This window comes from Panthera pardus, unplaced genomic scaffold, assembly GCF_024362965.1.
Source record: "Panthera pardus isolate Hobbes unplaced genomic scaffold, ASM2436296v1 HiC_scaffold_7, whole genome shotgun sequence".
NCBI lineage: Eukaryota > Metazoa > Chordata > Mammalia > Carnivora > Felidae > Panthera > Panthera pardus.
In genome coordinates this window covers 63,373,804-63,400,052 of record NW_026527002.1, presented here as the reverse complement: position 1 = coordinate 63,400,052, position 26,249 = coordinate 63,373,804, and the positions used below count along the sequence as shown (strand labels likewise).

At 40.8% G+C, this 26,249-nt stretch overlaps 1 protein-coding gene across 5 annotated transcripts in view; it reads right to left on the bottom strand.

The window, feature by feature from the left end:
* Positions 1-9,136: 9,136 nt before the first annotated feature.
* COL14A1 (collagen type XIV alpha 1 chain) overlaps positions 9,137-26,249 on the bottom strand; it is a 210,989-nt gene continuing 193,876 nt past the window's right edge. For 4 of the 5 annotated variants that reach the window (XM_019459943.2, XM_019459942.2, XM_019459945.2 and 1 more), the window contains exons 46-48: positions 13,456-13,533; positions 11,664-11,819; positions 9,137-10,016 (exon numbers count right to left, since the gene is read on the bottom strand). In XM_019459943.2, coding sequence (XP_019315488.2) covers positions 9,937-10,016; positions 11,664-11,819; positions 13,456-13,533 — 314 coding nt within the window. In that variant the 3' untranslated portion in view covers positions 9,137-9,936. Of the gene's footprint in view, positions 10,846-11,663; positions 11,820-13,455; positions 13,534-26,249 lie in introns of all 5 variants that reach the window. The other variant, XM_019459946.2, reaches the window with a different exon arrangement.

Genomic DNA, 26,249 nt, shown 5'->3' with positions numbered 1-26,249 from the left:
GATAATCATAAATATCACTGTTAAGCAATCTAGAAAAATGACGATAGAAGCCATCATTTTATTTCCACAATGCCAAGCTTCCAGGTTCATGGCCACTTTGATCACTCCCCATCCTCGAACGCTACCTTTAAGCCATGCAGGTATGTTTCCAATTCCATTAGAAAACACACCAGACACAGAACGGTAGACCCTTCAGGAGAAGAAAAGTAAACATCCCCAAAGCTGCAGAATGTGGACAGACTGCTCCTGCTCCCTGCACGGTCAGCTTTTGAACTGTATCCATTTTTTCCCCCTAGCTTTTCTGTTGCTCTCAGTCAGGAGAGCCGTGGCTCTCTCCTGGTTTGATAAAACATGCTTACACTTGAGAGTTGAATCCGAGATAGAACCTGCTGGCAGCACTCCAAGGACACGAGCAGGCAGCCAGTTGACAATGGAGATCTAGTCAGCGGGGCTTCTCAGGGTGTCCAAATCTGATAGATGGAACGTGTAGAAAAAGAACTCCATTGGTGAAGTCTAATCCTTTTGGCCTCTCCACTTGCCAGTTCACAGGCATAATGTGAGCAGTACATGAGAAAGGACAGGTAAAGTGGAAACACACGGATGTCCTAATCACCGAATTCTCTTCAACGGATCTATTCAGGAACATTCAAAGAAAGAGGATTTCTCATAGTGAAAGCTGAGCTGGTCGATGATTTTGTGACGTGGTTTTTAGAGCATACCAGGGGTACCGTTTCATCAGGATTCACTGAATTTGGGCCAGATGACAGGAGGGTGAAAAATGGAGATAGATGTCTTCAGTAATTACACTCTTCTTTTCTGTCCTGCTCCATTAGTTTTGCTTTGTTACCATATAACATTCATTTTAGACCCAGAAAAAAGACATTTTTACCTCTCTGGAATTCATTATGAAACTTCTTTTAACTTAATGAAGCTGAATTTCACCACGTGGGACATTTTCTAATCAGTAAGATAAAATGCAAGTAAACAAAGAAACAAACAAATAACAAAATACGGTTACTTGTGCCAGCGTATGCTTTTTATTACTTAGCAACATACAGAGAAAAAATAAGTCATGACTAACGTTTATGCATCTACAAACGCTACCAAACCAAGCAGATCATTCCACCCCTCTTGATAATGCATTCAGCCTCCTGCCCCTTTTATTCTGCTTCTAGAAACTTAACCAATGATCACAGGGAAAGGGAAGGAAAAATAAGATAAAAACAGGGAGGGAGGCAAACCGTAAGACACTCTTAAATACAGAGAACAAACTAGGGGTTGATGGGGGTGGGGGGTAAGTGGGTGATGGGCATTAAAGAGGGCACTTGTTGGGATGAGCACTGGAGGTTATATGTAAGTGATGAATCACTGGGTTCTACTCCTGAAGCCAAGACTACACTGTAAGTTAACTAACTTGAGAATAAAAAATAAATAAAATATGAAATAAAATAAAATAAAAATCATTGCCTACCATATTTCTCTCATTTTTCTTCACTTATGCCAAGTCATTAGTAATGATGATGATATTAAAAAGGTAATCTTTTGTCAAACAGAATTTTATTCTAAAATTGTTTGTGAGTTTCCTGTAAAGTATGAAGCTTCTGAGAGCACATGCTTATTGCACAATATTTTTCACACAATACAGAATGTTAAAACATCAGCATTTCCATGAAATCAACACTTCACTTAAAAAATGGAAAGTTCCCTACAATCTCGTATACAGGGGATGACCATAGTTAAGTGTCTATTCACCCCAATCTCGTTATGGATAGACGAACAGAATAATAGATAAATATCATGCGCATTTTTATCATGCGATAAAAGCCGTTCAGCAATCGGCTTTCCTTTATTTAACAATACAGCTGAATATCTTGTATCAGCCACATGGATAATAAAATTATTTAATCTGACAAATAATATAAAATTACTGCAAACTTATTCATGCAGTTCATTTTTCATGGTGACAGAGTTATTCTAAAGAGTCTAGAAGAACCAGGATTTTGTAGCAAAGGAGTTCTCTGAACTCTGAGCTTGTCTAGCACAAATGAACCTTTAATGTCAGTGTTTCCAACGCCACATCAAATCAGAATAAAAAGTTGCGATTTTTTTTTTTTAACTAAGTATTTTGGTTCACACCTTGGAAACCTCCACTCTGCACCTGAACCGCACTCCTGTTGGGGACAGCCTAAAGAGATTAAGTCCTGCCAGGCTGTTATAGTTTAAATGTGTCATCCCAAGCCACCCCACCCTGTATCATCCTTCTAAGTCCCTATTTATCTACTAATATTGTACTTTGGAAAAAAGGCAGGAAAACCTCAAAACCAATATGCTATCCTGAAGCCCTTCTCTCTTCCTCCTCAACTTTCTATCTCCCTTAGCGAAATTGTCATTTGCTTTCCCTCCCGAACTTGAAATCTTGAAGCCATTCTTACCTTCTGCCTGTGACCCCTCCCCCCTTCTCCCATCAGTCATCAACTTCTGCTCATTGTACTTCTTCCTGTGTTCTCAAAGCCAACCCCTCCTCCTATTCCCCACTGCACTGCTGTGGTGCAGGCCCTCGCCATCTGATCCACTGCAACAGGCAGCATGGTATACCCAGGGAAGGGGCCATGAGCTGTGGGAGCAACCAGAATTAGAATCCTTTCTTGTAGGTGTGTAAACATTGGACGTGTTACTTACCTTATGTGTTTGATCCTTTGTAAAAAGGAAATACCTTAACGTGTGAAAGTCAACTGAATCTAAGGTATCCAGAACAGAAGCTAGCAAATGGGAAGCCTTCATTAAATGTCTTTTTTTCCTTCCTTGATCTTATCCAACACCCGTCTATCATATACATTGTATCAAAATTGTGCCTTCAAATGATAAGCCCAATCGGGTTGCTCATTTGCTTAGACACCCACTAATTTCCTAGTGTCTTCAGGCAGAAATCTGAACATTTTAGCCTGGGATAGGCTAATCTATCCGCTAATCTGGTAGAAATTACCTTACCTGCTTCAGATTACAGCAGGAAGTTAGGAAGCTCCTATGACTCCGTGTTCATCTTTTCTTCTCCATCACCCCAATCCATGGCTAAACCCATGGCAGATATGGGTCAAAAATCTGATAGATGGGTGGATGCATGCACAGAGATGGATGAGTACCTGAACCCATAAATGACTACATTTATAGGAAGACGTGACTTAAATATTTCTTCCTCAAATCCTGAAATACTTAATAGATTTCAATTTGCAAGTCGCTATAGAAGCTGATCGTTTGTTCCTAGGCATTATTTCTGTCTCCCAAACATCATGGCTTATATCTAGAGAAAATTCTTCCTACCGAAGACAGGTTATAAATGAAACTGTGCTAGGATGAAATTATTCTACAAACATCTACTGAGCAGCTGTCAAGTGCTGAGCACACCATGGGCAGCTGGAGACCTCCTAAAGTACAACATAAGGGTTAAAGAACTACCTAGAAAAGGGGACTGTGATACCATGGTTGTCAAGGCTGTCCAGGTGGTCACGGTGGGTTTCAGGGAAGGCTTCAAACAGAAAGAGGAGCCTGGCTGAGTTCTGAAGATTGAGTATAAATATAAGTAGGTCATTTAAACTGAGGTGGGGGAGAAAAGAAGAGCTTTCCAAGTAGGAAAAAAAAGGCATGTCAAAGATAGAGAAACAAGAGAGAGCATGCATCAAGCATTTTGCAATTAGTTATTTGTCGCTACAGTTTGGAGACTACTTGGCTGAAAGATAACAATTCAAAATAGAATAGAAAAAAAACAGGTTAAAGAATCTATGGAAACAAAAAATGAGAGAGTAGGAAGCTGGAAACTCTCCGGGTGATCTCGTTCATTCCTGTGGCCTTTAAGTGTTACCTAATGCATAGGACCCTTAAATTTATGTCTCTAATCCTGATTATTCTCTGAAGCTCCGAATCACCTACTTGGCAACTCACACTCTCCTAAACTGAACTTTTCTACCTCCCTGCCCCAACTCTGTGATTCCCAAAGGGATCTATGTGTCTCCATCACCCAGCTGCTTATGCCAGACACCTGGGTTATCCTACTTATGTTCCTCTCCTCGTCTCCATTTCTAATGAGTCCTGTCAATTCCAGCTTCTTGGTTCAGTCTTCCACAAGCTTTCATTAGACCCCGACAATGGTGTTATTAATGTTCCCTCATCTACTATAATCCCCTCCAACCCATTCTCAACTGTGCAACCAGATGATCTGAAAATAGTGTTTCTCAAACTGTAGTCCACTGATCACCTAAAGTGCTCGTCTGAAAAAAAAAAAAAAAAAAAAAAAAAAAAAAAAAAAAAAAAAAGCAGAGTTTCCAACCCAGACAATCGGAAGCAGAATCTTTGGGGATTCCTCAAGGTTCAGGCATCTATACTTGGATAAACCCAATCTCCACCTCTTTTTGTCATTAAAATGTAAGAATTACCAATATGTGAGGCAGAGTAATCTAGAGGTTAAGAGTAGATACCTTGATAGCACAAGAACAGACACTCAGATCAGTGGAACATAATAGAGAACCCAGAAAGAGACCCACAAATATATGGCCAACTAATTTTGACAAAGCAGGAAAGAATATCCAGTGGAATAAAGACAGTCTCTTCAGCAAGTGGTGCTGGGAAAACTGGACAGCGACATGCAGAAGAATGAACCTGGACCACTCTCTTACACCACACACAAAAACAAACTCAAAATGGATGACAGATCTAAATGTAAGACAGGAAGCCATCAAAATCCTTGAGGAGAAAGCAGGCAAAAACCTCTTTGATCTGGGCCACAGCAACTTCTTACTCAACACGTCTCCGGAGGCAAGGGAAACAAAAGCGAAAATGAACTATTGGGACCTCATCAAAATAAAAATCTTCTGCACAGAGAAGGAAACAAGCAGCAAAACAAAAGGCAACTGACAGAATGGGAGAAGATATTTGCAAATGACATATCAGATAAAGGGTTAGTTTCCAAAATCTATAAAGAACTGATCAAACTCAACACCCAAAGAACAAATAATCCAGTGAAGTAATGGGCAAAAGACATGAATAGACACTTCTCCAAAGAAGACATCCAGATTGCCAACTGACACATGAAAAAATGCTCAACATCACTCATCATCAGGGAAATACAGATCAAAACCACAATGAGATACCACCTCACACCTGTCAGAATGGCTAACATTAACAACTCAGGCAACAACAGGTGTTGGCCAGGATGCGGAGAAAGAGGATCTCTTTTGCATTGTTGGTGGGAATGCAAGCTGGTGCAGCCACTCTGGAAAACAGTATGGAGGTTCCTCAAAAAATTAAAAATAGAACTACCCTATGACCCAGCAATTGCACTACTAGGCATTTATCCACGGGATACAGGTGTGCTGTTTCGAAGGGACACATACACCCCAACGCTTATGGCAGCACTCAATAGCCAAAGTATGGAAAGAGCCCAAATGTCCATCGATGGATGAATGGATAAAGAAGATGTGGTATGTATACACACACACACACACACACACACACACACACACAATGGAGTATTACTCGGCAATCAAAAAGAATGAAATCTTGCCATTTGCAGCTACATGGATGGAACTGGAGGGTATTATGCTAAGTGAAATTAGTCAGTCAGAGAAAGACAAGTATTATATGACTTCACTCATATGAGGACTTTAAGACACAGAACAGATAACATAAGGGAAGGGAAGCAAAAATAATATAATAACAGGGAGGGGGTCAAAACATAAGAGACTCTTAAATAAGGAGAACAAACAGAGGGTTACAGGAGGGGTTGTGGGAGGGGGGATGGGCTAAATGGGTAAGGGGCATTAAGGAATCTACTCCTGAAATCACTGTTGCACTATATGCTAACTAATTTGGATACAAATTTAAAAAATAAAATAAAATAAAAAGAGTGGATACCTTGAGTCAGAATGCCTACATTTGATTTCTAGCTGTGTGTTCTTGGGCAGGTAACTTAACTTTTCTGTGCTTCTGTCTCTTCACCAGGACAATTAAGATAACAGTGAACTAGCTCTTGAGTTTCTGTGATGATCAAATGAATTAAAACCTAAATGATACCTTTTATTGCTTCTCAGCAATATTTCTGGTTCTCTTCTGCTTCCTAGCAGGTGGGGAGATTGTACTTCCCCACCTCTATGAAGTTAAATAGGTTCATGTGATTTACATAGACCAACAAAATGTGAGTAGAAGTAACATGTGTCACTTCTGGAGAAAGCTGAGATAGATGATTCTCCAGGGCTTCTCTTCTCTTCTCTTCCTTCTCATGGCAATCATGGAGGTACATGTTGATACGGAAATGTCTAAGACAGAAGCAGTGTGGAACAAAGAGCCAAGACATGAAGGACCATTTCCCTGCTCTCTTGTGTAACCAAGAAATAGATGCATATTGTGCTAAGCTCTTGAGACATTAGGAACTGTTGTTACCACAGCGTAGTATCACCCAACACCCAACCTCACCGGTTCAACTTTAAAGCCCTTGGAGTAGGCCTGGCCTAGAGTAACTGCTCAATGACAGCTTTAGACAAGCTCAGCAATATGGTTCAATGGAAAAGCCATTTTCCCTTCACTAACTGCTCATGTCGCTCCTCTGTTGAAACCATCAATCATTTCTCATGGAATTTAAAATAAAACCCAAATCACTAACTGGCACACTGCCTAAATTGCTTTGGTCGCCAGCCATATCTTGTTCACTCTCCTGCCATAGTGGCCTTTTAGCTCCTTGAACATGAACAAGCACCTTCCTGACAAAGGGACTTTATATTTGACAAGATCTGAGCCAGAATCCTCCTTCCTCGTCTTTTTTTATCTTCATGTGTCAACTTAAATCTCAGCTCCTCAGGGAGGTCATCTCTGTTCACCCAGGTGGGAGCAAATGCTCTTTTACATTCTCATTTTATTCCTTTCTCAGCATTTTTCCTGTGTCTTTTAAACTATTCATCGCAATTTGAGATAAATTTTGCTCGTTTATTCACTCATTTCCCATCTTTTTCTAGCACTAGACAGGAAGCTCCATGAGGACAAGGCCACATCTCTCTCATTCATATATTTATCCTAAAAACTAGAACACTTCCTGGTACACAGCAGGATTGGTTATGGGAGGACGGAGTGGGGCAGAGGAGGTAGAAATGAAAGAGGGAGAGTTGTCTTGGAGTTAAATCGAGTATTTACTGAATACGAAATACTACCTTTAAATGATTATTCCCAAAAGAAATTGAGAGTTTCTAACAAAAGTGATGAAAATTCTGAAAACTAATGTTTTTCTGTATATGAGAAGATACACTTTCACAAATGGTATAAACTATAAATTAAGATATAAATATATTCCTGTCAAAATAGGCAAGTCAATAAAAATGCAATTCAAGCAGCACCTGGGTGGCTCAATCGGTTGAGTGTCCGACTCTTGGTTTCTGCTCAGGTCATGATCTCGGTTTCATGAGTTCGAGCCCCACATCAGGCTCCGTGCTGGCAGTGTGGAGTCTGCTTGGGATTCTCTTCCTCTCCCTTTCTCTCTGTCCTTCCCTTGCTTGCTCTCACTCTCTCTCTCTCAAAAATAAATAAATAAAACTTTAAATCTAGGGGCACCTGGAAGGCTTGGATGGTTAAGTATCTGACTTCAGCTCAGGTCATGTTCTCATGGTTCATGAATTCGAGCCCCACATAGGGCTCTGTGCTGACAGCTCAGAGCCTGGAGCCTGCTTCGGATTCTGTGTCTCCATTTCTCTGTGCCCCTCCCCGATTTGTGCTTGCTCTCGCTCTCTCTCTCAAAAATAAACATTAAAAGAAAATTTTTAAAATGCAATTCTAAACCAGCTTTTAACAAGGCAATGTATTATAAACACAAAAGTCCTACATCCGAATTATACCTTTTATTTTGAACATTTCACTCAACAGAAATCTGATATACTGGGTCTAGGTGATGACACCTTTCAAACTAATGAAACTTTTCTGTAGCATAAATAAACAAATTTAGACCACCAAGTAAAATCAAATCCAAGTGTAACTGAACAACTCAAGAATGGTATGAATGGAGTAGAACCTCCAGTGGCTTATACTTCACTGTTTATAACCGACTTTGAGAGTCTTCTTAGTGACATGACAGTAGACTATGCATTTCCAAGAGCCAAACACACAGAATATTCTTCTCTCTACTCGCTCGTTAAAAGATTAAGAAATCTGATACAAAGGTCTGATGTAACTACGAAACATGCCCTAGTCATTTAAGGAGGGCTCTCTTAGGTCTGATGTAACTAACGACACGCCCTAGTCTCTTACGTGATTCTGGGTGAAGTCATCCTGCTCACCCTTGTGCAACCTCTCCTCCTCATCAGTCCTGCTGCTTACATGTGGAATGATTTGCCATAACTAGAAGGAAAGTGCTGTTGGGTATCTGCTCACTCTCTTCTTTCATTTCCCGAAAAGTCACCAAAAATGTCTTTGCCTGGATCCCCAAAGGCACATAAGTAGACCTTTGAATCCTTTGGCTGGAAAGGTCTTGGATCAGATCCGTTTGGTGAGGGAAACCGAAGAAGGTCAGAAGACCTCATTGATCTTGGAAGAATCCAACTTCTGGTTATAAATGACCCCACCTCTACCTTTTAAATTAGCTGCTACTAGGGAGATGCCACTGGAAAAGGAGCATATGCTAAGTTCATAATTCTCTTTCATCTTATTTTCAACAAGCAGATAATAGAACCTAAATATCTCTCAAATATCTAGATTTTTCCTTTGTGAGCAAAAGACATATTATGGTTTAGGCGTTAAGTCGGTTAGATTCACCCTCATTTCCTTTCTTCCTTTCTGGAGTTTTTCAGACTCTTCTTAATATCAGAAAAAAGACAACTCTTCAGTCACCTATTGGTAAACAATTATTTAGCACCAGTCTTGAATTTTCTGGTGGATTATAAATGAATGATAAAATTCTACCTTAGGCCCACGTCAACTGCTTCTTCTGTTTAGCTTCTAACTACAGTCAGAATGGATGGGTGGAGAATGAATGAATGAATGAATGAATGAATGAAAATTTGAATGCCTGTCTAAAGGAAGCCAACTGTTGTTTTTCTGGTTAAAACTCAGCTAAGACTACTAAAAGTTTAAGGTGGCATTTAGAAATGCAGTAAAAAGAACCCACAGATGTTATTTTAAAATTTTATTTGCTTATAAAAGAGAATGGAAATGGGTTTGCAAAAACTTATCTGCATGTACAAAGTAATCCATGTAGATAAAGAGGGCAAGCCTTGGAATACTGCTGGATAAACTGTTCATCAAAATTGGACCTCCTTGCATCAGAACTGGTGGCAAGTCATTATTTTACAGGTCAAAACCACTGAAACACTGAATCTATTTTTAAAGTCACCAACTTCAGAAAGGTTATAGTCTAAAACATATTCTTAGATACCAGTGAAACGAGTTACCAAGTGATCTCAGAGGCGGGCAGATCAGTTAATCAAGAGGTAGTTTCTCTAATAATATCCCTTTTTCTTTTTAGCAAGGCTATAGGAGATAGAGATAAATGGCATAATCTTTGAATCTCTTTAAATTTTTACTCTGTTTCCTTTGAATACAATCATAGCTGTCTTGATACATTTTAGAACTTGAGATCGTCTAACACAGAAAAGAGTCCAGTGTTCAATTTTTTTTTTTTTTTTTTTTTTTTTTTGCCAATTTTCCTTTGAGCACTCTTCTTTGGACACACAAATAATCTGGCATGCCATTAAAATAGCAGAAAGAAGTAAATCCTGTGGTGTCATAGATGAAGGGAGTTTTTTAAATACAATTTTTTGTTAATGATAGCAATATTAACAATACCCAAGGAGACTTAGGGTGATGAAACGAGCCCCCAAAAGGTAGCATACAAACCACATCACAACATTCTTCTTGAATAAGTTTCTCTAAGAGTTCTTGTAGCTGGTCTTCATATTTGTCCGGAGGCTATCAGATCCCCGAGCCCCACAGTTCCATGGCTTCCAGCTCGTCTTGGACAGGAGTGAATTCTGGTTGATCAGGATGAGGAGCTAGAGAGGAAGAGTGGGGTGGGACTTGATAGGACCCAGGAACCATAAACTGATATTCTCTCCTCGTGTGGGTCCGGAAGAGGCAGATTTGGTCACTAAACTACAGAGATATCCTGCTTGGGTAGAAAGCAGTAGCCACCTTTACCCACCACGCCGCTTGCGCCTTCCCCAGGAGGTTTCAGATGGTTAGTGAAGGAAGGGACGGATACATGGCAGAAATTGTTAGAAAACCAGATCACAGCCAGCTGCTTAAATATTATGTGTTTTATTTACAAAAGGAACCCTGAATCTCAGCAGAATTGTAACAGAAAAATAAATCTTACCAAAACCCATCTCAGGTTAGAAACCCATCACCAGGGGACAGTCAGGAAGGGAGGGGGTCAGAGGAGAATGGAGAGTAGGGTGGTCAGGGAGGAAGATGCCCACCAGTCTTGTGCGGGGACAGGAAAGAGGAGAAGGCACGCTTCATTCAACAACTACTGCTGAGCCTTCACATAGAAAAGTTAGGGATAAATCCTTGGTACACAATCATATACCCTTAGCCAGGCTGATACAGAGCGGTCGGTTGCTAATACAATTGACCCATGGGATTTGGTGAAGTTTCAGTATTCTCAGTGTACGTGTTTCGAGTAGGGAGGGCAAGAGATGTGACAGTGGGCAGGGAGGGAAGCAGGTGAGGCAGGAAAGCAGGGTGCCCATTGTTAGGGGCAGGGGCTGGGTGGTGGTAGTCAACAGGACAGTTCTGTATCCGTAGCCAATTGCCCAGGCCAATGTAATCAGAGTGGAGGAGGTGCACCTCAGTGCTGGTAATCATTGTAAGGGATCAGATCTTAACAAGGGACAGGGAGATTTGAGAGAACAAGGAGGGAAGAGATGAACAGAGAAAAACACATCAGCAAAACTCTGACCAGTTCCTCTGGCAAATAAGGTTAAATTTCTCCTAAAGCAGAAAACTTAAAATTCTTTGACTAATAAGTTTATTGCCCCAAAGCAGTCTGTGAACATGTCTCTTGATGCTTCCAAGAGTGACTATGTCAGAAAATGTCCCATTGCACAACTCGCTGACATGCAGGCTGCAGATGTTTTTAGGAAGCATTATCTTTCAGAGTCTCGGTCCGGTCGTTAGTAACGAGGCAAGGACAGCATGGCCACTCTTGTTTCTTCTTAAAACTATCTTTGGTCACGTAACATGCATGTGGTGCTCAGAAGGTCACCCAAAAGAATCTAGGGGGCCCTCCTCGCTAGGGAAAGCTCTAAGTTTGAGGTTTATCCAAAACAAGAGTAAAAAATTACAGGGCATCACGACCACACCACAGCAGTAACACAGAATTAGGGCACCCAAAGAAAGTTCAGACATGCCCCGCAATGACCAAACGTGAGGTCGGAGGCCAAGAAGGTGTGGACTGCCATTTGTAAACAAGAAAGATTTACATATGAGGTTATTTTCATTTTCCTCTTAAGGTTTTTAAAGGGGTAGCCTCTAGAGTCATTAGCACGTCATAGAAGATATCTCTGAATAATTTAAGGTAGAGAGGTGCTCAACTTCTGCCTCCCTCCCATAATTGGTCTACTTTTCATTGTACCCCCATCATATAGTTCTAACCGTAGCAAAACACTGCTCAAAGCCCACGAGAGGCCGGCACTTACCTCCTACCCCGTAGGCAGAACACGAAGAGGGGTCGCAGTATCCAGGCTGGCCAGAAGGACCTTGTGGTCCAGGCACCCCCAGGTGACCAGGTGGACCCCTGGGCCCGGGAGAGCCAGGGGGCCCAGGGCTTCCTGGCCGACTCTCCCCCGAAGGTCCTAAGAAGCACCAACAAATGAAAACAGTTGGTCTTCACCATCACAGAGTGAGTTTTGAGACTCCCAAGAAGTAAACTAACTCTTAAAAAAAGCCACCTCACACATTTTAACAATTAGGATAGTCTGCCTCTCCCTGCTCATTGAGTTTTTATTCCTAAACTGGATCATACTGTAATCATACATTGTCCTGGAGGTCAGTGCTTTCAATCAGCTCAGGAAACGGGAAAGCAAAATGGATGTATTCTTTTCTATCACCTCTTGGATATTAAAGGGAAAGGAACATACCGCTCTCGACCTGGTTTTCATTACAGAATTCCTGTTTCCCAGCGCAGTTCAGTGGGAATCCAGCATACGGGCATACATGAACACGTGCACACATGCACACACACAAACACACTCAATCTCAGCCTCGTAATCTATACTGCTTTATGGCCTCAGATCATCGAAATAAATTAGCCTGAGTGTGAAAGAAATTATCCTGCAGGAGAAGAAGGAAAAGTCTGAAACCGGGCCTAAAATACTAATCCAAAATTTCTTTGAGGCTACCTTATATCAATTGAGAACTTAGATTGAGTGAAAATGGGAGAGAGACTAAAAGTTTTCTGATATTAGGAAGTGTATTGAGCTGAGTGTTTTTGTTTGTTTTTATGTTTGCTTTCAGGCCCGGATTCCAATAGTGCTTCAAAGGCATTCTTCAACCAAGAATGATATTCTTTCAACTAAAACTTAAATGGAAATTAGGAACAAGTATCCCCTTATATTTGAAAAGTGCTGCGGCTCTTAGATACATTCAATTCCATCCAATCAACATTCACCAATCACTGTTTTTGTGGAACACATGATCCTAGATCAGCCTCTCACGCAGGCTCTAATGCTAGGAGCATTTATGCTCAGTCGATTTATTCCATTAGGAATCCCTCCTAGAAAAAGTACTTTCCAAAATCATCATTAGACTGGAAAGAAAAATCTGTAAAGCATTTGATTCGATGTGGCTAAAACTGGATCATAAACATCCAATAGAACTGCAAACTTATAATTCTAATAATGAGGATGATAATCTAGAGACCATTGTCAAAGCACATAGTAATGTGCACAAAACTGACACAAAACTCGTTCAGTAAGAATGCCATGGTGGCAGAGACTCTGAGTGTTTATCAAATACCCATGTGTTCCTCTATATTTGGAGCCTGCCGTGCAGTTCAGCTGAGAGTGTGGCTAGTTCCAGCCAGTGAAATATGCATGGCTGTGCCATATGTCATTCTCCATGTAGGAAGGTGAAGGCTGATGTGCCTCCTTATCTTTCTCCTAAGAGCCTTTTGTTCCAAAATGGGGGAAAGCCACCTTACTCACCTCAAACTTTATGTATATCTACTAAGCATTTGGGATTGATTTGTTACCTCAGGATAGCCTAGCATAGCCTAACTCATGAAGCCAACCGGATCCCAGAATATGCTATAAGCTTCTGGGAGAATCATCACTTAACAAACTGGCCTTCTAATAAAGTGAATGAGAAATACAGCCATTCCAGTTAGATGCAAGGATGTAACACGGCCATTTTCTTCACCAGTGATGTCAAGTGAAATATAAAGATTTAGGACGCCCATTGTGCAGCTTCCTGTTAGGTAGAGAGATTTACCTGCTGGTCCAGGGGGGCCTCTTGGACCTTGGGTTCCAATGCCTGGGTTTCCTTTTTCTCCTTTGATACCAGTTAGACCTGTTGAGAAGGAAATAAAGAAAAGAGAGAAAAGTCCTTAAGACAAAAATCTAGGTAGTTCCATGTTTCCAGGCTTAAAAATTACCTCTCTGGTAAAGAGAATGGTGTGGGTTGGTTGGGGGTGATGGTTACCAGGGACTTTGAGATTAAATTCTGACACTGTGAATCATGTACAGTCATAGAGGGGAGCCCAGTTCTGTGGCTGAGCATGCTGCCCGTATTTGTGGTACTGCAAGTTTATTTTCCTCCTTCCTACTGAAGTGGGTCAGCCTGCCAGGAACCGGCCCGTGTCTTTGCACGCACCAGGCCATTCGACGTATGCAGTTGGCACTCCAGAGTAACACAATAGAAATCACAAGTGGACATGTCTAACATTTTCCTTTTGGTCCACTCTGTAATGTATCTGCAAAAGGCATGAATTATAATTAGGCAGCAAAGTTCTGAAGAGCGTGAGTTTCCATTAAAAACTTGGAAGCTTCAGGAAAGCCTGTGTTTGATTTGGCTGATTCAGCCCCATAAAAGTCTAAACCTATTCATGTCTCTTTTCCACTGAGCTGACTCTTTATTCCAAATAATTTACAGTGCTATTAACAAAACTATACATTTTCACAGGGGAAAAACAAAGAAACATATACTCTGACACCTCATCATCCCAACAGCTTCTATCACAAGGTTGCTGGACAGGTGAGAACATGTCATACTGAGGGCCACCAGTCCGAGAGACAGAGTTGCATCAGATGAGGGCCGGGTTACCCAGACTCACATCACAGAAGGTCTCTGGTGTCTGTTTTTCATGTACAACAATGCTTTGAAGTAGCAGAATGCAGAATTGCATCTGTATGTAATTACACTTACAGAGAAATTATGTATGAATTGGCAAAGCCAAGAAGGAAACATAAACAAATGACAATAACCAATTTGATAGGGGGCAGGCATGCAAGTGATTTAGAATGTTTAAAATTACAAATAACTTTTCCCTTTTACTAAAGGCAACGCGTATTCACTGTAGACAAATTCAAAGACACCACAAGCAAGGACTTCAGCCCTTGAAAATAATCACTTTTAACATCTTGGTCTATAACTTCCAGAAATAAAGGCATTCATGTAGTATTTGCTCTGGGAATAGTTGGCAGAGAGAGAGAGAGAGAGAGAGAGAGAGAGAGAGAGAGAAAGATCAGTGAGCAACTAACAGCTTTTTTTTATACTGCACACATAATGACTGTCCCTTGATTTGAAGCTTCGGTGTCTGCTGTGTTCCTTGGGACCACCTTTTGGGGTCAAGGTATACCTGGCATTTAAGTGCTCCTTCCTTGTTAGTGGTCATCAGGGCTCCTTCACCCACTGCTATGCCTCCCCAACACCCAGGCCTATCGCACGTGGCCTTAGTGGTATTTTCTGAGCTCAGGAGAGACCAGCACAGCAGGGAGAGAGCAGGACACTGACCACTGAGCCTGTTACGACCTCTTGTTTTGGGTGTGACTCTTCTCTTAGGAGCCCATAAGGAAGATGGTAATTTCTAAAAAGTAAAAATATAGTTGCATCTGAGTTCAAAAAGCACACAACGTACTCAGACTAACCAACATGTAATACTCAGTTGCTATCAAGTTGTTTAGACAGAAAACCACACTGGGTGCATCTACTAGGTATCACCCAGTTAGCTCCCAGTTTAGCTCTTAGTTTAGTAGTTAATTGAAAGAAGTACTTTTTAGCTGGTAGGTGTTCTCTCAGATGCAAATGTGTCCTAACATGCATCTGGGAATTGAGCAGAAACTGCCTCTTCTTCTGTTTGAATGAGAGTCACTTTCCCCACAGGGAACCACTAATTTTTCAAGAATTAGAACACATACACAGATGACTAATGGCAGGCTGCTCATGATTAAGTGTGTGGTGACTCAGAGGCCTCCCATGACCTTACGCTACTCAAGGATCAACATTAACAACATGGCTTCTCAATGATTCTCCAAAGTGGGAAATGCAGTTGAGGCTGAACAGCACATCCAGGAAAGTACTCTCTGATAAGAGTTTCTTGGTTTATCCTTTGCTTCTTCATTAAGAAAAGTGAAAGGTGGGAAAGATTGGGCAGTAGAAAGCCTAGTTGTTTTAATTTTCTAGTTACGTAAGGAAAAACAAATGGCATTTGATATTATCTGTACTGCAAATCAAGGTAAGAGAGGAAGAGTCTCACAAAAGTATTCCAGCCCCTCAAAATGCCTTGAAAAAATTCTAAGGGTATAATTATATGAACAGAGAATTTTAGATTTTATTATCCTTGAAGTAAAGATATGTTCCAACTACATGTAGGCTAATATATTAATATTCGTCCATGTATTCACTTATGGTTCTGAGACTGAAGGAATATTCATGTCCATGACAACTGAATTTGGTTGTAAATCTTTTTCTTGGAATGAAAAACTCATGTTAAAAATCAATAATTAAGTACCTAAGATGAGGACTGAAATTAAAGACTAAGCTTAGAGACCTCAGATCTCTAAAAAATAGATCCACATATACTTTTGATAAGCCTTATAAGCCATGTATGATTGATTAAAAGGAAAGAAATCAAATGTCAGCCTGTCCTTCTTTATGAGGACTGAATGTGAAGCCACTTGGTGTTGAGATGTAGTCACCAGAGTCATGTGCCATCATCCTTTCCTCAAAGGGCATTGGGACTCCTGAGTGCACAGTATAGCCCCTCCTTCTGGAATACCCTTTTCACACTGGCCGTCTTCATAAATACTTCTCGTTCTTCAAGACCCAACTCAAGGTTTCTCTGCAACCATAATGAGCAGATGCACAATGGATTCCAGACGCCAAGGATTGTCTATCTGATTCATGGCTATATCCCTGACACCGCTAGAGCACCTTCCACATTGTATGGAACTTACATACTGACTGAGTGAACGAATGCATGAAGAAATAAATTCTCTGCTTCCATATTGTCCACGCCGCCTCTGGCACCTACCTCACTGCATTGCTTGTTCTCCTGTTCATCTAGCCTGAGCCCAGGAGCCTACTGACTGCAGGGATCGTGTCGTATTTATTGTTAGTGTCAGATCCAAGCAGAACCTCACACAGAGTAGGTGGCCCATAAATACTAGAAGACTAACTGAATGACAATGTCTACACCAACTTGTAGCTGACTCTTATAAGCAAGCATGACCTCTGAAGGATCAACAAACAAAATGCTTTACGCTGGAGCTTTGCTTTTTACTTTCACATGCCTGGCTTCCGGGACACAGCTTTTTGTAACAAGTTCTTTGTTTGACAATATCAACTGCCGGTCCTTCTAAAGAGATGAATATAACAGATTACAATAAGTTTAAGTTTCTGTCATTTCTAAAAACTGAGCACAGCTTACCAAAAATATGATTTAGGTAAGATTAAAATATCTTTAGTTTTCTTTTGAGTTACCAAAAATATTTAGGAGAATCAGAGAGATGATTATTATTCATTCATTCATTCATTCATTTGTTCTTTTAAAAATATTTTAAAACATTTATTTTTTTAGGTTGGTTTTAGGCTCACAGCAATATTGAGTACAAAGTACAGAGATTTCCCATGTATCTACTGCCCCTACACATGCATTAGCAACATCCCCCAGTAGAGATGGACCTTTGTCGTATTCATTCTTTTTTAAGAGTCTCATTAGAAACCATTTCAGGGTCACCGGATTCTCTTTTACCACTAACCTAACACTGACCCTGCAATATACATGTATTTATTATACTTTTTTAATATTTTATATTTATTTATATTTTATATATTATATTTATTATTTTTTATATTTTATGTTTATTATATATATATATATTTATATATATATATATATATAAATATATATATATATATTTACAGGTCTACTAAGACAGAGACCCGTTTGTTTTAGTTTTTCATTATATTCCTAGTTCCAGTCACATATTAAGGCACTCAAGAAATATGTGTCAAACAAATGGATGAATGAATGAAATCCTAAGTTCAAGGGCAGACTTTGACAAACCAAAAAATGTGGCTAGTCAGTTTATCAACTAGGCCTATAAATTACTTTGGTAGATTTTTGAATGCTAGATGCTTGACATGTATAAACTCATTCAGTCTTTACAAGAACCAAGAGGGCGGGCACTACTATTAATGCAAGAGAAGGCTGTGATACCTGCCCTAATAAGTTCCTGAGCCAAGATTTCAAGCCAAGCAGGTTGGCGCTGAAGCCTATACACTGAACCACTGCCCTCCCTGCCTTTTCATCCCAAAAGGCAGGCTGCATTTTTGCCCTGTTCAGTGCAGGTGAGGCTTCCGGAACTGCCTGCTGAGTCAGTGTGCACGGTTTCTCTGGTCCCATGCTCAGAAATCAACCCTGTGGTTATCACATTTCCTCAGCTTATTTCCCTTAGTTTGCATACTTGCCCTCTGCTCTGAGTGAGATTCAGCATTGCTATTTGGAGGATTTATCCTGCTCACACTGACTGCATGTCCAGGATTGGGCCCTTGGTTGTCTACTTCCTATTTTCTTTGGCCCGTTGGTCTCTGAGTAGAGAGATTTTACTCATTTCTCTGCACACCCCCCCCACCCCCCAACCATACCGAGCACTCCACGCTAGAGTCTCATGCTATTCCAGGGAGCACAGTTATTCTCTTGATCCCAGACATTTTGAGCAACTCCCAGGATTTATGCCCGGGCACATATGCAAAGCCTGGGCAATGCTTTCATTGTAACTGTACCAAAAAGTCACAGAAACTGGGAGACAAAGCTTCAGTTATGTTATTATATTGTCTGTTGCCTAGGAAATGCTGACAATGAATGGCAAGCACAGTCTGTTTTCCATTCAAAATATGTTTGAATGCCTCCTAGATGCAAGTGCAAGGCACTGGAGAGGCACCTAGCTACAAGATGGCAGAATAATTGGACTTAATTCACTAAGTATTTTGTGCACTTTTCCAGAGTCTGCTATTGCTACATTTTTGGCCTGTGGGATTAGTACCAGCATGTGGGACTCCATGTTTTGGCTAAGGTCTCGGCTAAGGGGGCCAAGATTGGAAAATACATGATTGTTTTCAAATGTAAACAAACTTTGCAAATAATTGCTAAGAGTTGCTCCTTATTGTATTTTTTTTTTTTATATACAACAACTGCCCATCTACTATGACTATATAATTCAGGACTTAGGGAAAGATAAAGCCCTCCAGATGGTTCAGGCAGAGAGAATTTAATGCAGGGACTTGTTTACATGGGTGATGGAAGGACTGAGCAGCCAATGAAAGATGATGAGGCAATTGATAAAGTAGTAACAACAGGAAGTCACTCTCACCTTTAGGAGCACAGGGACAATGGGAAGAAATGGTGTGACTGGAGCCCAGAGCCTAGAGCCTTCTTATAGGATCTAGAACCAGAGGGAAAGACTTCCAGTGGAAACAAGAGCCACGTAAAAGTCATCACCATAACAGGAATTCCAGGGGAGGCAGGGATTGGGGTGAGGGGAGAAATATCCTGGCTTCTCCCCTCTTCAAATTCTCTAATCCTCCTCAATGCTTCCTACTGGCTGAACCTTCTCAGGAGCAGAGGACAAGGGAGCCTGGAAAGACAGTGAGGCATAGCTAACGGAAGGGGAAGAGCAGACTGAAAGCAAACCACCTGGTCCATCCCAATATCAGGCTCTGAGTATTCAGAGTAGAAGGCACCTTCCTGTCTGTAGCAGGTCACCACATAGCAGGGAAACAGACAAACGGACAACTATAACACATGGTGTGAGAATAGCTACGACAACATATGAAAATACAGAACTGAGGCATCTGTGGGAAATCACAGGAAGCTTTCCGATAGAGCTGACCCTTGAAGTTAAGTCTTGAAAGGCAGGTGTGCAAGGGCAACTCCAAGTGGTTTCCTATGACTTTTACAGCTGCAGGTTGGGGACTGGTAGAGTAAGCAGGCAGTCTAGGCCAGGTCATGACATGCTAAGGAGTTTGGATATGGCCCAATGGATAGCTATTCCATTGCAAAAAAAAAAAAAAAATCCTTCAATACCATCTACCTAATTTTTTGTAACTTCATACTCTTTCTGAAAGAGGAACCCCCTATCATTTAAACCCCGGGCCTCATAAAACCTGGGTCTGCCCCCGTGGGGCGCTACAAAGCAATAAAATTCGTTCAGGTTGGACTGGAAAATCCTGCAGAGCCCAACTCTACACTAAGATAATCCCACAGAAAAGCCAGAGGAAAACATGTTGAATCATTAAGTAGGGCAACTCAGTGGCCAAAGGAACCACTACCAGATCAAGATCAAGACAATGAGATATTTGCACTTTAGGCTTTCCTATCAGTTAGAGGCATGGTAACATTGTCAGGAGGTCCTTTCGTCTTCTGATCACACATGTCTAAATTAGACACACTGACATCTAGGCAGTGAGAGAGGGGAAGGGAGTGCAGCAGGGAGGGGGGAGGGGAAGGGGGTAGGATGGAGGTTGTAAAGGGAAAAGGGAAAAGACAGGAAAGAAGATGAGGAGCACCCCTCATCAGTGCATACCAACCCCATGTTGTCATGTGCAGGTTAACTGTTCACACCTGCAGGTGCATGGTAAAAACAAACAGGGATTAAATCGGGCACCAGAAATCCTGGATTTTTGTCCCCATAGTTTTGCAAACCGATACGATGATCTATAATAAGACTATCAGACCAAATACCCATCTATCAGTTTCAGCTCCAAAGTTTTGACTGATCCCCCATAAATGCTATTATGTTATTTCTAGCATGGACTGTTTGGAAAATGATAAATAATTCAAAGAAAAATAAGCCAATTTCTATGGGTTCAAAAATGAACTTTCTGGGTTCGGTATGAATATTCAACCAGTTGATGATATTTAAATTAGTGCCTGGTCTAGTTTTTATTCCTTGCAGAAATGAAAAGTGCTGTGATGCTCTCTGCTCTTGGAAAAGAAGAAAGCTCTGTCAGGCATTGGGATAAGGCCAGAGTCTGCAGAGTGCAAAACAAAATGTGTTATGACCAACAGCCCTTCATAATAAGCATGAAGAGTCCACTATTAAGATAAATACATCTCCTATCTAATTAAATCTAGAACCAATCAAAATGAAGAGTTAATGAATATATCATTTCTATATATGTTTTGCCCAGCTATACAAATATGTTTTGGTATATTTATTGGTTGTAATGTATTTATTGTTTTAAAAGCCATGTTAAAAAATCCACAGAAAATGGTTTATCATAGCTAATATAAACAGCTTTAATTTTATCATCTAAGTAAGCATATGTTTTATTTCCATTTTACTTGTTTGTGTACAAGGCCAGAAATTTAGAAAATGGCAAAGTACATTCCTACATTTAAAAGAAAATACCTCTGGGGCCCCTGGGTGGCTTAGGCAGTTAAGCATCTGACTTCGGCTCAGGTCATGATCTCACTGTTCGTGAGTTTGAGCCTTCATATTGGGCTCTGTCTGACAGCTCAAGGCCTGGAGCCTGCTTTGGATTCTGTGTCTCCCTCTCCCTCTCTTCCTCCCCTACTCGTACTCTATCTCCCTCTCAAAAATAAATAAAAATTACAAAAAATAAAAAAATAAAAGAAATATCTCTGCCTCTCTCTCTGTGTCTCTGTCTCTCAAAGGATAGATACACATAAAGCGCGCGCACACACACACACACACACACACACACACACACACATACACACAGGCATTATAAGCAGGAGGTCCCTTGATCTTTTGACTACAGACATCTAAATTAGACACACCAAAATTTGGGCACTGAAATGTCCAATGTATTTGCTATTTTATATGTATTTCCTATCCAGTAAAACCAAACCTCCTATTTAAAAATCTCACCCTGTTTTTCTGGCTGAATTTACACGATAATGACTTGAAGAAAATGCTGACATTGTCAAGTTGGCAGTAACTGGCTATTAACAGGATGTCTTAGGGTTGATGTACTATAGCCACATGGACTTCTGTTTTTATCATGACTTTAGGGTGAAGGACAAATGGCAGCCAAAAAAAGCTAGCCAAGTAGTAATCAACACCATAAATCACTTATGATTCATGAAATGACTATTGTACTTCAGGTACGATGAAAAATAAAAGGAAAATAGACATCAAGTTTGGTCTTTGGGGACCATGTGGCCTTACTGGTGAGACAGGATTAACAGAAGTGATATCATTAAAAGACAATTCAAGAAAGTATATTCTACCTGGGTGCTAAATGATACATCTCATAGTCTAATGAGGTAGGTGTCTATTCATTTATCAAATATTTGTTCAGGCTTCTTACAGGGTGGCATGTAAAGATGAAAGGCACAGCCCCATTCAAGGAACTCGCAGTCCAGTGGGAAGACAAACAAGTACATCGCCGATTACGGTTTAATGAGAAACTTCTGTGGTGGAGACATGTGCTTGGGGAGCACAAACCAGGGAGATCTTACTCAGTCGGGCTCAGCTGGAATCGAGCAGGGTAGCAACAACCAATACACTGGCCAAACAAATAAACCATGGGGAGGAATCAGTGGTCTGGCAGACGTGAGTCTTAGGATGAGTTCTGAAGTTTGAGTATGAATGAGCCAGAGGAAAAAAGAGGGTTCTGGGGAGTGAGAAGAGCAGGTGAAAAAATCCATGACATGGTACAAGAACAGGGCACAACAGGGATTAGCACTGAGGGCTGTAGGAAGGGAAAAGACACGTATGAAGAATGCGGTAAGCCGAATTAGCGGTCTCGACTCCTCATTACTCTGCAAAAGACTTATACGCCCCGCATTCTCTTACTTCAGGCCCATGTATTTCCTGACTTCTTGGAGTTGGGCTCGGTCATGTGACCTGCTTTGACCAATGGGGCGTTGGTGGCGATGTCAGGAACAGAGGCTGGTTTGAAATATGATTAGGTGGATGGGTTGCCCTGTTTTGTTTCTGCCACTGCCATAAGGATTACATCCTCTAGGAAACTATTAGCTCCTCCAGCCATGGCCCCAGCAGAGCAGAACTGCCCCTGTTTCCCACAGATATGTGGTGAAAAAAATATTTATTGTTGTATCCTACTGAGATTTTTGTGGTTTGTTATGCAGCAAGAGCTGACCAATACTGAGAGCACTGAGCAGTTCAGTTTGGCCAAAGGGAAAAGTACATACTTGAAGTGAAGCAGAAAATATAAACCAGGACCATATAAAGACATCTTAACTGAGATGGCATTAACCTTCCAATATCAGAGTGATATTTCTAACATGATACCCATTACCCCAGACAGAGACTGAAATCCAATGCAAGAATCTGATAAGATCTACTATACAGACCCTCCAATTAAGGGTTTCAAAATATTTTAAGCCACAGAAACAATTATAATAGCTTTCACGTCAAAAAAAAAAAAAAAAAAAAGACAAAACAGACCACAGCCTTGCTGACATCTTGACTCAAGCTCGTGAAAGACCCTCAGTCAGAAGCACACAGCTAGACCCTTCTCGAATCCCTCACCCATAAAAACCATGAGCATATATGTTTCATTGTTTTAAGCTGCTAAATTCTACAGTAGCTTATTATATAGTAATAGATGACTAACACATAGAGTTTCTCTTTGCAGTCATGTTGAATGTACAGAGTCACTTTGTAATAGGGGAAAAAAACCCTTACAAAATAAAAGATGATACAAGAAAAAAAAGAGCATTCCTTTCCAATGCGCTAAAGTTACCATACGTTAGGAAAAAACAATCCACCAACCCTTCAGAGAAGAGAGTCTTGTTCCAAAGGACATTCACATTGGACTTTATCAGATAATTATGGGGTGAGGAAAGAGAAAACTACCTTTATTTATCCAGAGTTTACCTCTCAGGAGATGAGAGGCAGGGAATGGGGAAGCAGGAGATGAGAAAAGAAACATGCATTTCAGCAGATTTTGAACAGCAATGAAAAGGCTATGCCTCATGCAACTGAATATCAAATATAATACAACATCACAGAGAAGACCTGTAAATATTTAAGTATCAGCCAGAAAATTATTACCAGAGCCCTGCCAACCCTCTATCTTTAATCAAGTTGACCTGTCCCATAAAGATCGTTTTTCCAGGAATAAACCAGGAGAAAAGGGACATTAGGAAGTTCTACGGACACTTACCACTGAGGCACTCCTGTCTCACAACTGCTACACTTTTATTCTGAATTTGTGGCCAAAGTTTTCAGTCAGATGTATCTTCAGTGCCAACAGCTCTTCTCACCCACAGAAATATTGAACACAAGGACCCTACTTCTCTCTCCCAGCTTTGAACCAACCTGGGACCCAGTTTTCTCTCCAGGTTTCTCAGGCTTGTTGATTCACAGGAAATGGGCATGAGCATTAGGGACTCGGATTTAGCTTTTGTGTGTCCGCAAACATTTCTCTGCTCTGACTGCCATTTCTATGTCCCTGAGCGGCGCTATCATGGACTTTCAGCAACTGGACAGTGGCGGACTCCTTTCCTACCTGTGTTTGCTCGGGGGAACTCGGTTGGGTTGCATCTTCTTTTCACATTCCCCCTTTCTCATTTTCTGGAACAAAGTCCATCTTTTTCAAATTAACCACAGAACCTCAGGACGCATCAAAACTGATCCTTAAATCTTGTCTTTCTTTACATTCAATCCTTAGAAATTCGGTCTCCTGTGGCAGGGAACGTTTGAGGGGGATAATTTTCCAACTTCAAAAGTCATTCAGGGATTTTATCCTCAAAGGACTATAAAAAATTAACCTGGGTAACAAACAGAGGGGAGAATTGCCCTGGCATCAAGCTCTACACAAAGACATGCAATTTTGTTGTGATTAAAGGTGACATCCCAACACTGTTATTTTTTTGAGCCTCAATAGTAAGATTGCACCCAAAATATTTGATCCCACAGAGTAGGTACAAAGTGCTAATGACACTTAAAGAAACTAACGAGTTCCAGTGGGGAAAATCTTTGGAATGATACCTCCCAGTCATTTCCACTCAGCTTTTGCCAGGCACTAACATGGATAAAGACATTGACACTGTTGATGGGTAGGAGGAGATAGTGGGTAGTATAAGGCTTCTCTGCCCACATTGGAAAACAAAATATAATGGAAAACTTAAAAAAAATAGAATATAATTTACATTTATTTGCATAGTGCCAATGATGTATTTACTATCAAACGATCTTCACTGTGAACACAACAGAGACCAATACAGAAAGGCAATTTTTTTGAGGGGGGGGCACGCAAGTGAGGGAGGGGCAGAGAGAGAGGGGGAGAGAGAGAGAGAGAGACTCCCACGAGGGCAGGGGTTGGGGGGGAAAGAGAGAAAGAGGGAGAAAGAGAGACAGAGACAGAGACAGAGAGACAGAGAGACAGAGAGAGAGAGAGAGATGGCAGGGCTAGTGTTTTTACCTGAAGTGGGGCTTGAGGTCACAAACCATGAAATCATGACCTGGGCCAAAGCCAGATGCTTAACTGACTGAGCCATCCAGGCGCCCCAGAAAGACATGTTATTGATAAAGGTCAGCTACATCAGCCTGAATTTAAAGCTGTTGTATTCCCAGTAGTTCTTTAATATAAATACATTTTGACTTCTTCATTATGTTTCCAGTGTAGTCATGCTGAGAATTTGCCTATTAGAATAAATGATTTAACTATACATTACTTTCTTTTTACTTCTTTCTATTACACTAGATGGCACTCTCGTTTTTGTTTTTTTTTTTTTTTAAATGTCTGAAGTCCAACTTCAGCTCAGGTCATGATCTCACGGTTCATGAGTTCAAGCCCCATGTCGGGCTCTGTGCTGACAGCTCAGAGCCTGGAGCCTGCTTCAGATTCTGTCTTGCTCTCTCTCTGCCCCTCCCCTGCTCATGCTCTGTCTCTCTCTGTGTCAAAAATAAATAAAACATTAAAAAAATTTAAAGAAAGAAAAAGAGACAATATGTTTACTGGTGTTGAGAATCATGGCTTTAAAGGTTTCAAGCCTTTTTCCACCTCAGGACCTTTATACACGTTATTGCTGTCTCTGCCTAGAATGCTCTCCTCTGACTCTCTTCTTGATATGCCAAACTGCTAAACTTTCAGGTCTCAGCTAAAACATCACTGACTTGACAAAGTAAGTCAGAGTCCCCTCTTCTAGGTTGCATAGCATCATGTATTTTTTCATGGCACTTACAATGATGGTAACGCAATGAAACCATTCATGTATTTTTTTATTAGTCTCTTTAATATCTGTCTCCATGCTAGGTACATGAAAGGTAGGAAATATAAGCCCAGTTAACCACTATGTCATTAACACCCAGCACCATGCCTGATGTGGTGTAGATGCTCAGTAAATGCTGGTTAGATGAATGAATAAAGATCCCCAAACAATCAAGTTGTACGACTAAGCAGCCAAGCTTACACGGGTAGCAAGTGGCAAAGCTCAGATCCTGACATATATATGATTGATGCCCCAAACCACATCTCATCACCTGTTTCTGGCTAAAGCAGCATCACAAATAGTGAAGTGAAATCGGTATCTCACCTAAAATGTCACAAGTGAAACAAGACTGAATTGCCTTGCTCCAGGTTTCTCCTCTATGTCCCCTAGGGTGAGAAGTTATAATAGAAGTATAATTCTATTGCCAGACCCATGGCCAGTTTTCCTTCAGGCAATTTCCCTATTTGGATTCTCATATAGCCTGGGAACATGTTAAAATCCTAGAAAAACTCCTCCTAGAAAAATGTATAATCATGGAAAATAATTTATTCACATTCCTATTTATCCTATAAAT